Here is a 13,511-nt window from a genome sequence, read left to right on the forward strand (position 1 = left end):
TGCCTGCACACCTCATGTGGCGACACCATGTGGTGGCTTTGCCACTAAACACCTCCAATTGGATTACATCGCTACTCCCATATGTAGACGAATTTAACGGTCACTGGCGACTTAATCACGCAGCATGTATGCACGACTTTAGAAAAGTTTCATATCTGTGCTATCCTACCTGAAAAATCAACAACCTGCGACAGAAAAGTATTACTATACATCAATAAATAATGTAGCGTAGTGTGCGTTGTTGAGCATTGTTTGAATATAAATTGGTATAATATCTCCCTCTAGTGGTCAACATGACATCATGTTTGATTTAGACAGTGGCTCATTTGGGAAAAGAAAAGATACAGAACTATTATTTAGCTAAATTGAATCAAGGGTTCCAGTAACCTAGATATTCCTTAAAAACCAGTGTTATATATAAACCAGCGACTACATCATGAAACTAGTCTCACCAACAGCGTATGACTTTAAAAGATGTATTTCTTTGCCAAAAGCACTTGGGCGCTAGAGGGCAGTACAAAGCAACACCTCCTCTCTCTAGGTTGAGATGAATCAGTCACAAACTCACAGTGCCTTTTTCATTCCAAAGACCTGGATGTCAGTTCCCCCAATCTTAAAACCCCTCATGAAAGGCAAAGGTGAAGAAACTAGGCATAAACTTACCATACCTGCAATTGCAACATTTTCTTCTTTCTTCTGTTCATGGAACTTTGATAATAAAACAGTTAAAAATAAATCAGTTATTATATATATATATATATATATATATATATGGGGTGGGGGTATAGTTACAGTAGGTTTTCATTATCTCACATTTTGTCTGCATTTAACAAGCAATGGAATAAACCGTTTGAACATGAAATGAGGTCCATCTGCACTGAATATGGTCTTGTTTCTTCTTAACTCAGTGCTGATGCGCCCTGGTCTCATTAAAAAGTGCATTCTTGATCTTTGGATTTGGAGTCCAAATATGAGGATTTCCCAATGATCATTTGGTCTGATTCATATTGGCACTACATACAGTGCATTTGTCAAAGATGGACACAAGGGAAATCTCTTCAAGAGTGCTTTTCAGTCATTTAAAAAAACAACAACAACAAAAAAGACATTTCCAAATGTTTCATAAATCTACAATCTGTAGCATTTGGCATCCTTAAAGTCCCTCATGGAAATAAGACTAAAGACTACTCATCAAAACACAGGGAGTGAATATATCAGTTAAAAGATAGTACGTACGTATATATGTCAGATGTAGCGGTTGTCTGTAGGAGTAAAACATCACAACTAACGCATACATCTAATACCATCACATTACCAAGCTCCACCAGCGGAGCACCGGATTTCAAAATGACAAGAAAAATGGAGAGTTCCATATTTATTTTATTTGGTGTCCATCATAAATATGCACATAATGTATAATATCTTTACATACCTTAAAACATATTCACAAAATGAGGGCAGCATGACAGATCACTAAACATATTTCAAACAGTAAAAAATTAAATAAATACATTTGATAAATAAATACATAAATAAATAAATAAATGACTAAATAAACAATTGAACAAAAACAATAAATGATAGTAGAGATCAGATCTAGATCTATTTTACTGTGTGTCTGCATGCTTATAGGAACATCCTCTTCGTTTTTCGTTTTTTTGTACAAACACCAAGGACTCCCAAAGAAAGATGAGGGGGGCTATAACGGTTCTGTACATACTGTGTATGCTCATGAGGCTACTTGACTTCATCCCGATAGAATGAGAAAGGTTAAACATTAGATGAACCTAAGTAAATAGGAAGCACTTTTAAAGACCTGCACGCTCACACACATTCATGCTGCTCTCAATGTTCAGACATGCCACTTAAGACAATCCTCAACACCCCCACCCCCCCCACCCTCCAACCCCACCCACACCCACACACACACACATACACACACACACACACACACACACACACACGCACACAAAGAGGGAGAACACCACCACAGGGAGACCCTGATTTTGCTGTACCAACCATATCCCCACATCTTCCTGAGAGTTTAACTGATCTGTGCCCACCAGGCCGGAGGGTTAGACAGGGCGAGTCACATGGTCCTCTCAGACACACGCCCACACCTGGGGGCTTACAATGCCTGCAAACGAGACGCCTTTCCCGACTAAAAGACAGAAAGACAACCGAGTTCAAGAGAAAGTTTGAGAGAATGTCAGTAAGCCACTGAACTTGCTACTGGAAATAGATCATGTAGAAAAGAAAAGAAAAAACTCAAGCAAAGCTTGCATTTAGAAGTCCTGCTGCTTACTCCAGTGTCATGTACTGTTTCTTTTGTTTCTCCAAGAGTCCACATACAAATTCACATAAGATCCCCACTCTAGAAAAAGATGAGGAAGTCGCTTATTGAAATATACATGAAAGAATACTGTGTGTTTCTGGGTTATCCCACCAATGACATGAGAGGTTCTGGGTCAGAGAAACTCCATTTTCTCTAGTGTAAGAGCATTGACACACGTTCACTATATAGCAAGCATCAGCATTAATTAGAAACCGAAATAGCTACAGAATAGTGAAGGCATCCTTACCATCGTCTGGGAGCCAACCTCAGCCAAAAGGATCGCCATACCACAATGTTACAGTGCACACAGGACCATGGTTGCTTGTCAGTTTGCACTTCAAACAAATATTGCTTAAGCATTTTATACCCTGTTCCGTGTTCACCATTTTTGTTGCCAATTACGGTACAATTCAACATAAAAAAGGAAGGGAGGGACAAATTGGTTTAGACGGGCAGTAGTGGCATTTGGTGAATCAGTCTGTGAAATGTTTCTGAATTGTATCCAACATTGTGCGAAAGGCAGCCATCTTAAATCGGGGCAACAACACCATTCCACACCATACAACAACAACATGGCCCTCGACTGCACGGATGAGTCCCAGCCCAGCACGACCGGAGGGAAAGGCTGTTATAGTGTCTTTAGTAGATGTGGTCTGATGTTCATTCTCATTTTGTTTGTCTTTGTGTGTTGACATTCCATTTCAGCAGTTCCTCTGGGACGCCTTGGCCTTGTTTTGGAGGGAATAAAATCATGGGTGCAACCAGCTCAGGAGTTCCACAGGAAGGCCAAAGGCCAGGCGGAGGGGTTTGAATGCTGCATGGTGGCTATGGTAGACTGCTGATGTAGCTAATGAGATAGGACTAGTGGCACTGGCAGAACCTTTGATAAGAAGGGGTCCGTTTTTTTTTTGTCTCCTTTTTTTTTAAGTAGACAGAACCTACATCACACAGTTTGGTAGCGGGATATAATCTGGTGGTTAGGAGAAAAAAGAGTGATAGATAGATAGATAGATAGAAAGAGAAGTTTCGGGGAGTGGAGGAAAGAGACAAAGAACTAAATGTGTGGCATTCCTCTCATCCCCTACAGAAAAAAAGAAACATATAAGAGAAGATTATTTTACAAGCACCCTGCCCTTTCCCTTCAGTTATAAGTGTGTCAGTGTTTGTGCCTGGGGGTTGGATCTGGGCCTATGCTTACCCACTCAATGTGTTTGTGCTAGGCACACGTCTCTATGTCAGTGTGTTTGAGATGGATGTCTGAGCAGGAGAAAAAAAAGGTACAAATGTGTCCATGACTGTCAGTTCAAGTGTTTGGATATGTCTTCACGTTTGTGTGCATCTGTGTCTGTGTGTGTGTGTGTGTGTGTGTGTGTGTGTGTGTGTGTGTGTGTGTGTGTGTGTGTGTGTGTGTGTGAGCTGTAACTAGTTCCCCAGCCTGGCATTGGCAGTGTGAATACAAATCTATATGATATGGGAGGCCGGAGAAGTGTATTTGTAAAGTACACGTTTATATAGTTTGATGTAAGAGAGTCTTTGATGAGTGGGGTTTGTGTGTGTGTGTGTGTGTGTGTGTGCATGTGGCTTACAGTCCACTCTACGCCTGAGGAACTAATCTTTCATATGGCCCAGGCTCTAGTGTGTTGTTGGCCTCTGTGCAAGTGGTGAGTACGTGCAAGAGCAAGTGTGTGTGTGTGTGTGTGTGTGTGTGTGTGTGTGTGTGTGTGTGTGTCACAGAGGTTTATAATCTGGTTTGGGCCTCTGGGATATAGATCTCAATGCTGTCTGCGCTCTCCGTCGCTGAGTTTTGCCGCACAGACGCGGCCCGCTTGGCCGCCATCAGCCGCTTGCGCGCCTCCTGCCGCTGCTTCTCGGTGCTCTCTAGAGAGCGGTCTCGGGCCAGCGGAGGGTGGCCTTTCGGGGGTTTCTTTGGCACAGGGGGAGGCAGCTTACGCTCCTGAACAGGGGAGGACAAACAGTCAGTTAGCTGCTGCTGCTGCTGCTGCCACCGCCGTCACCACCACTAACAGTGGGGCAGTGGAGACGGGAGAGAGAGGAAGAGAGAGAGAGAGAGAGAGAGAGAGAGAGAGAGAGAGAGAGAGAGAGAGAGAGAGAGAGAGAGACAGGTGCGGATGGACAGCCACACAACGGTGCACGCAAAAGCATCCAGACAGAGAGACAGACAGAGAGAGAGAGACAGCGCGACGGGATCAGACGTATGACGGACGGACGGACGGAAGGACGGGTGGCCAGCCGCTGTTAGTGCGAAAGTGGCCGATTGCGTGCGGTATGACAACGCGGCCAGGCAAAGGTGAAAGGTCGGGGCGAGGGGGTGTGGCGCCCCTTCCCCGGTGCGTGCCAGATGGAATGACGCCGGTTAAACCACAGCTCACTGTCAATAAAAAACAAACAGAACAAAACATGACATGGAAACGATGTTCAGAAATTCAGAAAGAGCAAATGACAGAAATAATAATACAAAAAAAAAAATAACACAGCCATGAGTTTACAGGCACACAGCCACCTCTACTGACATTAATACAGTACACAAGGCCAGTGGGTGGACACACCTGACTTTTCTATGTGTGTATATGTTTGCACTAGGCTTTAAGACTCTTGTTCAAGGGTACATCACTCGAAGAACACCCCAATTGTAACAGGTGATGCTATTCATCAACTTCAAGGAGTATTTTGATGAAAAGACAAAAGCTAACAACATAGTTTATATTTTTCCGAATGACAAGGCGTGGATGAATGATCTGAGTGAAGAACCAGAATTACGTAGCTTTCTTTTCTGATAAACTAGTCTTTGACGGGCTCCATAATTGAATGGACAATTAAACCCTTGACTTTCTGAGATTACTCATTTGCGTATCATTGAAAGCTGGAGAGCCCTGAAGCACACACTCTAAAGCAAGGTGATGGCCGACCCACTGAGCGAGGAACAAGGAAGACGTGTTAAAAACATTATGGTAGAACAACAGCAGTCCTGCATGCACATGAGTAAGAGGCTGAAGCGGGTTCCCCTGCACACTCAGCAGGATGAACAAAGACACCGATCGACGTGTGTGTGTTAATCACGTCCGCCTGGCCCCCAGGGACGCCCCGGTGGCCCGCGCCGGCTTTACCTTGCGCTCAGGGGGGTCCAGGGGCCTCCAGTTGTTGGCTTTCAGCTGGTGGAGCTCGTCAAACTTGAGGCTGATGTTCTCGATCGACAGCTGGAGCATGTCCCAGAACCCAGCCAGGTCCTGGGACACCGGTCTGGGATGTGCGTTGGGGTTCTGTTGGATGGAACCGTGGCTCAGTCAGACAAATGGAAACGTAATAAACTGTGATAGCATGTAAAACCCTGCATTGCTGATCTAGTAAAAAGAATGTTGCCTTTCAAGGAATAACCTGTCCAGGCTAGGACATGTTAAAGTTAAGTTGATTATTCTATGTGCTGATGACCGGACCAGGCGTACAGGATTGTTACCAGACAGAGACATTTATTTAAAAATAAATAAATAAATAATAAATAAACTCACCAGGTTCTCTTCACAGAGTTCTCTGAACTGCTGGAATTTCTGAGACATGAGGAGCTGAGCACTGCCCACAGCACTGCGGATCTTCCCTAGGACTGCGCACACACACACACACACAAACACACACACACAGACACACAGACACACACAAACACACACACACACACACACACACACGCACGCACACACACACACGTGAGTTCATCCAGTATGAATATAACTTGTGTGTCTGAGGTCTGTCTCAGTGCTGGTTCAAGGTGTGCATCTCTACCCGTGTGAGTGTGTGCACATTAACGTGTCTGTCTAATGTGCATGTGTGCCCGTATGAGTGCCAGTGTGTTCACGTGTCTGCTCACTGTCGTCGGGCAGGTCGTTGTCCCGCTCGTCCTGCTCCATCTGGTGGCACCAGCCCTCCATGCGCTCCGTCTCGGCCTGCAGCAGCTTGAGGAACCAGTGGCCGTCGCGCTGGCACACCGAGCGGCTCACCACCTCCAGCGGGTCGTCCGCCACGCTGTCGATCCACGGGTCGGGCGGCGGCAGGATGGACGGGTCAAAGCCCACCACGTCCTCGTAGTCGTCCGAGGTGCAGGCGTGGTAGCGGTTGCCCGAGCCCTGGACGCTGACGGTGGAGGTGGCGGCGTCGCGCGAGTACTGCCGCGACAGGCAGCCCGACGAGGACGAGGGCAGGTCGGTCTCGGGCGACTCGACGGGGCTCTCCGAGTACTCCTGCGTGTCCAGGTCTGCCTGCACAGCCGTCGTCACGCTGTTGGAGCGCTTGAAACGTCTGTAGCTGCATTGCGAAGGATGAAGGAATAGCAAAACAGGTATGAGGACAAAGCCAAAAAAATGTAACTGGACCTCCTCACCATAACATTTTTTGACTACAGATATAAGACATTTTTTTTGCTAGAGGAAGCATTTTCTTTGCCCAGTCGAGCTGAACATGCTGCTATGGCTGTGATCAAAGTAAAAGTGGCACAACCACACTCCTAATAATCCTGCTGGCGCTCTAATTTAAGGCACCTCAGCTATCCCAGCACCCAGCTGTGAGCAGCGGCAATCCGTGCAGCCCCTGGCTATGCAGCAGCAACTTAGCTGATAAGTTTGGCTAGTTTCTGAAGCTGCAGATAAAACGCCGCCGGCGATTTTACACCAGTGCAGAGTGGGAGCTCCTTCTAACTCACCAAGTCTGTGGCGCTGCTAAGGCCGACTTCACACTGAAAACAACAAAGCGACAGCTGCATCGCGCAGCACAAGGCTCAGGTCATAAAAATTGTATTAGTTTAAACCAAGTTCTCTCATAGCTAAGTGGAGTAGCCTACTCATTAATGTACAATGGAAAGAAATCTCCCACCCCTATAAAGAATCTATGAATCTGCCTTGATTGGTAAGAATGCCTAAAACTATTCCAGGACACCTTGAACTGACAGTGATGGTCTTATGCCCTGTAAGTAGAACAAAGTTCATCCCGAATCAATGTTCAGCTCCAACATCACTGTGTGATGTTAAGGGTGCCAACCATTCCACTGCCGAACCTCGGCAAAGAATGGGAAAGCTTTTACGGCTACTAGCGCTACTAGCCCCCTCTCTGCAGTTATAATCAGCTCTTGAGTCGCCACTTCAAAGTGCAACAGTAATCCACTCTGCGTTCAAGTCGGTGCTCTTGTGTTATAATCCATAGTTGTCTATTATGGCGTTTACACAGCTCATGATATGCATATGATAGTTTTATAATCCTTTACTCCCCAACACTCTGCTTCTTGGAATGGAACCCTTAAGGTCGGTTACTCTCTCTTGCCAAAGAGGGGATCACAAAAGGGCAATTGCAAAACGTGATGGGTTTGACCTTCAGAGGACGAGTGAACCACAAAACAAAGAGGGCTTTAGTTGAAGAGTAGCCTAATTACTGTACTGGTGGAGGTGTGTATAGAGGACAAAGAATAGAAAACCATAGCATCATTCTAGGGACCGCTGGCTGCGTGCCAACACCACCGACTGGGAGTGTGAAAAGCCATGGCTATGGAATAGCACCTGTCAGACACTTTCATAGCAGCCGCAGATACACGGAGAGAGTGCTGTGGCAGATGATCTCCCACTGAAGAGATGTGCTTACATGAACGTGTGTAAGTGTGTAAGTGTGTAAGTGACAGAGAGAAAAAATACGGGGGTGGGGGGGGTTGGGGGTTGGGGAAAATGAGAAAATGAGCTCAACACTCACGCTCTTTCCTCCTCCACTTGAATTCCCACTGACTGGAATTTAGACGGGTCCTCTGAGTCTAGAGTGTCCTCTGGTCCATCCACCTGCAATCATGTGCATGCACACACACACACACACACACACACACACACACACACACACACACACACACACACACACACACACACACAGACACACGGACACACACACACACACACACACACACACACACACACACACAGACACACACACGGACACACACACACACACACACACACACACACACACACACACACACACAAGATCACTTCAGGAAAAGCGCTCAAGCCCTTGAAATCTACATTTAGCATCGGTGTGATAGAAGAGGCATCAAGGAGGGACACCGTGGGGACACGGACACACACACACACACACACACACACACACACACACGAGTGATCCTGAGGAGGATGGCTGTTTCCGGAGCCTTCTATACCACCACGCTCCCAACGCTCCCGAGAAGCATTACCCATTTCATGAAAACATGTCAAATGATCAATCAGAGGCACTTTCCTGTTGTTTCATTTCAAATCCCGTCCATCATCTACCCCTCTCACTTACACTTCAGCCACACTAAAGACGCCTACGCCTACATACATGCATGTGTCTCCAGAGAGCACTGGACTACTGGAACGGCAATTACTCCACTCAATGGCACAGCTCAGTTTTTAAATGATTATATTTATATAACATAATATAATAATATAATATAATATGTATGTATACAATATATAAATATATATATATATATATATATGTACATATGTCCTTAAGCTGTTTCATAACGGTTCCTACACAGGCAATTCAAAAAAGACACTATATGGAATGAATGTTTCAACTAGAGAAGTACAAATCCACCCCCCTGTCCGTCTGTCTGTCCGTCTGTCTGTCTGTCCGTCTCTCACCTGGATGCCGATAGACAGGCAGCGGCTCCTGCGCAGGGCCTCGCGGCGCGTCTCCTCCGCGGTGGGCAGCAGCTGGGGCAGGGAGGCCAGCGTGATGGCGGGCCCGGTGTCGGTCCCGATGGTGAGGGAGGGGATGGCCATGGGGGGCACGGGCGAGGTGCAAGCGCTGGAGACGGCGAGGGTGAAGGCCATGCTGCTGCTGCTGCTGCTGACGTGCTGGCTGGCCGGGCCGTGGATCTGGGCGTTGGCGGCCTCGATGGCGGCGGTCAGCGCCTTCATGCTGTCGATGCTCTCCGTGGAGTTGCTGAGGCCGGAGTGCAGCACCCGGCCGTCTCCGCTGCCCGCCCTCCGCGGCCCCGTGCTGCCCTCCATGTAGGCGTCCTGCGCCGACTCTGTGCTGCTCTGCGCCGTGATGGAGATGAAAGGCTTGGTGGAGGTGGTGGTGGTGGTGGTGGTGCGCGGCGGCACCGGCGGAGGCGTCTTCTTGTAGGTGGTGATGCAGGACGACACTGCAGGCACAGACACAGACAGAACGTCAGGGTGGAAGTAAGTCGTCCTCTCTATGAGCCTGTGTCTCAACTGGCTAGAGAAAGACGCTAACCACACCAGGACCATGGAGGCACACATGAAGATCTGTACTGTAGGTCACCATGGTTAAAAGCACCTACTAAATCAACGGAATGTGAATGTAGCATGGGTCTGTGAAGCAGTGGAGGTGTGCTGGAGTGTGACGCAGGGTGATGGAGGGGGAGAACACGGGATGACTCAAAGCCGGCGAGGAGTCAGACTGCGGCCCACGCAGACGCCCTCCACCATGTGCTAGAGGAGTAATTACACACACGTCACATCACTGTACATTCAGCATCCATTAGAATAAGGCTGGAAAAAAATCTCCTCTGTCGTTTGTCCAACTATCCTGGTGACAGAGATTGGGACAATGAGTCACCAGGTGACCACCTCCGGGGTGCTCTTCTTCGGCATAGGATGACAATGCAATGTGTTACGAACCGGCTCGGAGCCGCAACATAAATTGGAGACAGACCACAGAGTTCTACAAAAATAGCATTTATTTCTATAACACACAAACACAGAGTCAAAGTACTGTAAGTAGTAAGTGCCAAGCACCAAAACCCAATAGAGCAGGTTTTTTTACCAAGGGTCCGTGGCCCCCTGGTGGTCCGCAACGGCATTGCGGGGGTCCGCAACATGAGCCTATGTTGATCGGTTCACCATTGAATTTTTTTAATTTTATAAATTCGCTTTGATATTTCTACTATCCCGGTGACAGAGACTGGGACAATGAGTCACCAGGTGACCACCTCCGGGGTGCTCTTCCATTACTCACTTCCCCACACTTATCCTGTCGGGCTACGTGTATAGGATGACAATGCACATGCATTGCATATAGTGAAATCCTCATCACTGTATTCTCCCAAACTCTTACTAGCCAGGTAGGTTCCCTTTCAAACGCTACCTGTGACCAGTGTTGGGAAAGTTCACTTTTCTACATGAACTAGTTCAGTTCATAATTCAAAATTCTGAACTAAGTTCACAGCTCCAAAAAATGAACTAGTTCAGTTATTTTTTTCAATATGCTGCGAGCTATAATTTTTCTAAATCTCTATATGTCTGCAATACCGCTCTCGGCATCTACGCAACTTTGGCGCTCTCACACTTGCCAGGCATACACAGTAGAAGTAAGCACACACAGCGATTGGATACAGGACTGTTAACAGTGTATTTTTCGCCTGGAAGTCTCTAGAAATCTGCCGTTCACAGACACCAGAATGAACGCGTTCACAGTACCGTTCATCAGGCAGTTATACAGTACGTTCAGTTCACATTCACCAAAATTATGAACGAGTTCATGAACTTTCGTTCAATGAACGCGTCCAGGTACAACACTGCCTGTGACAACACTAGAACAAAGAGTGCATATAATGCGACCGGTGCAGCAGCGGGAGGCTGCAGTGCAGTGCAGTGCAATGCGGCTCTCAGAGCAGAGCAGAGCCGACGCAGTAAATGAGCAGCGGTGCTATCTGACAGGGACACCTTAGCGTGGGTCCGCGCGCTCTCCCAGGCCTTATCTCTGCTGCTACTGATGTTCGCACAGCTGAGTCACTTCAGCGAGCGGTGGCCTCGTAGGTGGGAGAGGCCAGACTAAATATGAGATCATCCCCATGAAGTGTGTCTGGCCACCAGTGAGGTAAGGGAACAGTGTGTGTGTGTGTGTGTGTGTGTGTGTGTGTGTGTGTCTGTGTGGGTCTGTGTGTGAATTAGTAAAGGAAAAAGAGTGTGCTTATGTCTAAGAGAATGTGCCCATATTTTGCGGGATTGTGTGTCTATAGAAATACATACACGTGCATTACAGTATTTCTCTGTTCCTAAAACATATTTTTTCAAAGCATGCCTCAGTTTCTCTTAGCTCTAAACACAAATCCCAAAACCACTCACACAAAATGCAAAACCCTTTATATCTCTTGCAAAATGACACTTCGGTTTCAAAACACTATTATGTCATCTCAAAAGGGCATTTTGTTTTCAAACAACAAACACAGACCATTATTTGAGTAGACATTCTAAGCATTGATTGAACACTGATGTGCTCAATGGAAAATACTACTATGAAATGGGAAAACACTAGTATGAAGGCCTTATCAGGAGTATTATGCCTTTTCATCTCCAGTGTAACTGTACGCTTTCTTCTGTTGTAAAATATTGTAACTGTATAATGTTTTAACTCAAAAATGAAAGAAAAATGTAAAATACAGTATTTCTCTGTTCCTAAAACACATTTTTTCAAAGCATGCCTCGGTTTCTCTTAGCTCTAAACACAAATCCCAAAACCACTCACACAAAATGCAAAACCCTTTATATCTCTTGCAAAATGACACTTTGGTTTCAAAACACTATTATATCACCTCAAAAGGGCATTTTGTTTTCAAACAACAAACACAGACCATTATTTGAGTAGACATTCTAAGCATTGATTGAACACTGATGTGCTCAATGGAAAACACTACTATGAAATGGGAAAACACTAGTATGAAGGCCTTATCAGGAGTATTATGCATTTTCATCTCCAGTGTTACTGTACGCTTTCTTCTGTTGTAAAATATTGTAACTGTATAATGTTTTAACTCAAAAATGAAAGAAAAATGCAAAATAATAAAAGGACAAAAAAACTAGACTGCATCCTGTTCTTGCTCAAGACAATATCGACAATTGTTGTGTTGTGAAACATCTGAAAATACAGTTTGATTTGAACATTTGATTGGATTACAATATAGTACAGTAATGTTTCTGTGCTGATAGGACGTAATCAGTTGTGGAAACGTATATGACTTACTTGCACATAGTCATATCATACTGTAATTGTTTGACTCTATCAGAGTTTCTGTCAAAAGGCACCCTGTACACCTGCTTCATTCTCGAGATGTTCTGCCTTAGAACATGGTCCACTGTGGCTAGGCTCTTTGTATTGATGTTTAGGAATATGTCTTGGTCATCAATGGTTGCACTTTGTATTTGTTTACGTATACTGTAATTTTACAAATACAGTACAATGTAAAATATTCTACAGTAAAATACAAGAATACTATGCTCCTGATACAGTAAGGCATTCAAACTAGTGTTTTACTGTCATAGTAGTGTTTCTTACCCATTCTCTCTTCTGAATGAGAATCGGAGCAGAGAATTGTGTGTTGTGGTTTGAAGAAAGTGCGGTTACAGTATTTCTCTGTTCCTAAAACACATTTTTTCAAAACATGCCTCGGTTTCTCTGAACACTAAACCCAAGTGCCAACTCCCTAAACCAATTCTGCTAAACTTTAAGCTCAATTCTCTGCTTTAAACACAGATTTCAATTGTTAACCGCACTTTCTTCAAACCACAACACACAATTCTCTGCTTTAGACACAGTTTTCAATTGTTAACCACATTTTCTTCAAAACACTAAACACCATCCTCTCTACTTTGCATGCTTCATCAATGCCAAAACCTCATTGTGTTCAAACAGAAAACACTGCTAATCAAAAGACAAAACTTCCATTTCCAAAGCTGTTGTGCAATTTGAAATCAAAACTTTAGCTCCTAGTTTGGAGAACAATTTATGGCAACATTGAAGTGAGTGGTGATCAGAGGGGCAGAGGAGTGAGAGTAAGAGGAGGAGGAGGAGGAAAATGATGAAGAGGAAGAGCAAGACGGAGAGCCATTACTGTATCTCTGATGAGATTCAGGCCAATGTGTTCAACCATGTGGTCAACATGGGTTTGACCATGCAGGAGGCTGGCAAGGCTGGCCAGAGGGTTCAACCAAACATAAGCCGCTTCTCAGTTGCACCGATTCTCCGGACATTCAGAAGAGAGAATGGGTAAGAAACACTATTATGACAGTACAACACTAGTTTGAATGCCTTACTGTATCAGGAGCATAGTATTCTTGTATTTTACTGTAGAATATTTTACATTGTACTGTATTTGTAAAATTACAGTATACGTAAACAAATACAAAGT

General features: G+C 45.3%; 1 protein-coding gene across 4 annotated transcripts in view; it reads right to left on the reverse strand.

The window, feature by feature from the left end:
* Window positions 1-4,073: 4,073 nt before the first annotated feature.
* dlgap1a (discs, large homolog-associated protein 1a) overlaps window positions 4,074-13,511 on the reverse strand; it is a gene marked incomplete at both ends in the record, with an annotated part of 39,824 nt that continues 30,386 nt past the window's right edge. For 2 of the 4 annotated variants that reach the window (XM_080837255.1, XM_080837253.1), the window contains 6 exons: window positions 4,074-4,289; window positions 5,461-5,613; window positions 5,860-5,951; window positions 6,213-6,646; window positions 8,075-8,157; window positions 8,998-9,506. In XM_080837255.1, the coding sequence (XP_080693381.1) occupies window positions 4,074-4,289; window positions 5,461-5,613; window positions 5,860-5,951; window positions 6,213-6,646; window positions 8,075-8,157; window positions 8,998-9,506 (1,487 nt within the window). The remainder of the gene's footprint in view (window positions 4,290-5,460; window positions 5,614-5,859; window positions 5,952-6,212; window positions 6,647-8,074; window positions 8,158-8,997; window positions 9,507-13,511) is intronic. The other 2 variants (XM_080837256.1, XM_080837254.1) reach the window with 2 other exon arrangements.

The sequence above is a fragment of the Sprattus sprattus genome (assembly GCF_963457725.1).
Source record: "Sprattus sprattus genome assembly, chromosome: 4".
NCBI classification, from domain to species: domain Eukaryota; kingdom Metazoa; phylum Chordata; class Actinopteri; order Clupeiformes; family Clupeidae; genus Sprattus; species Sprattus sprattus.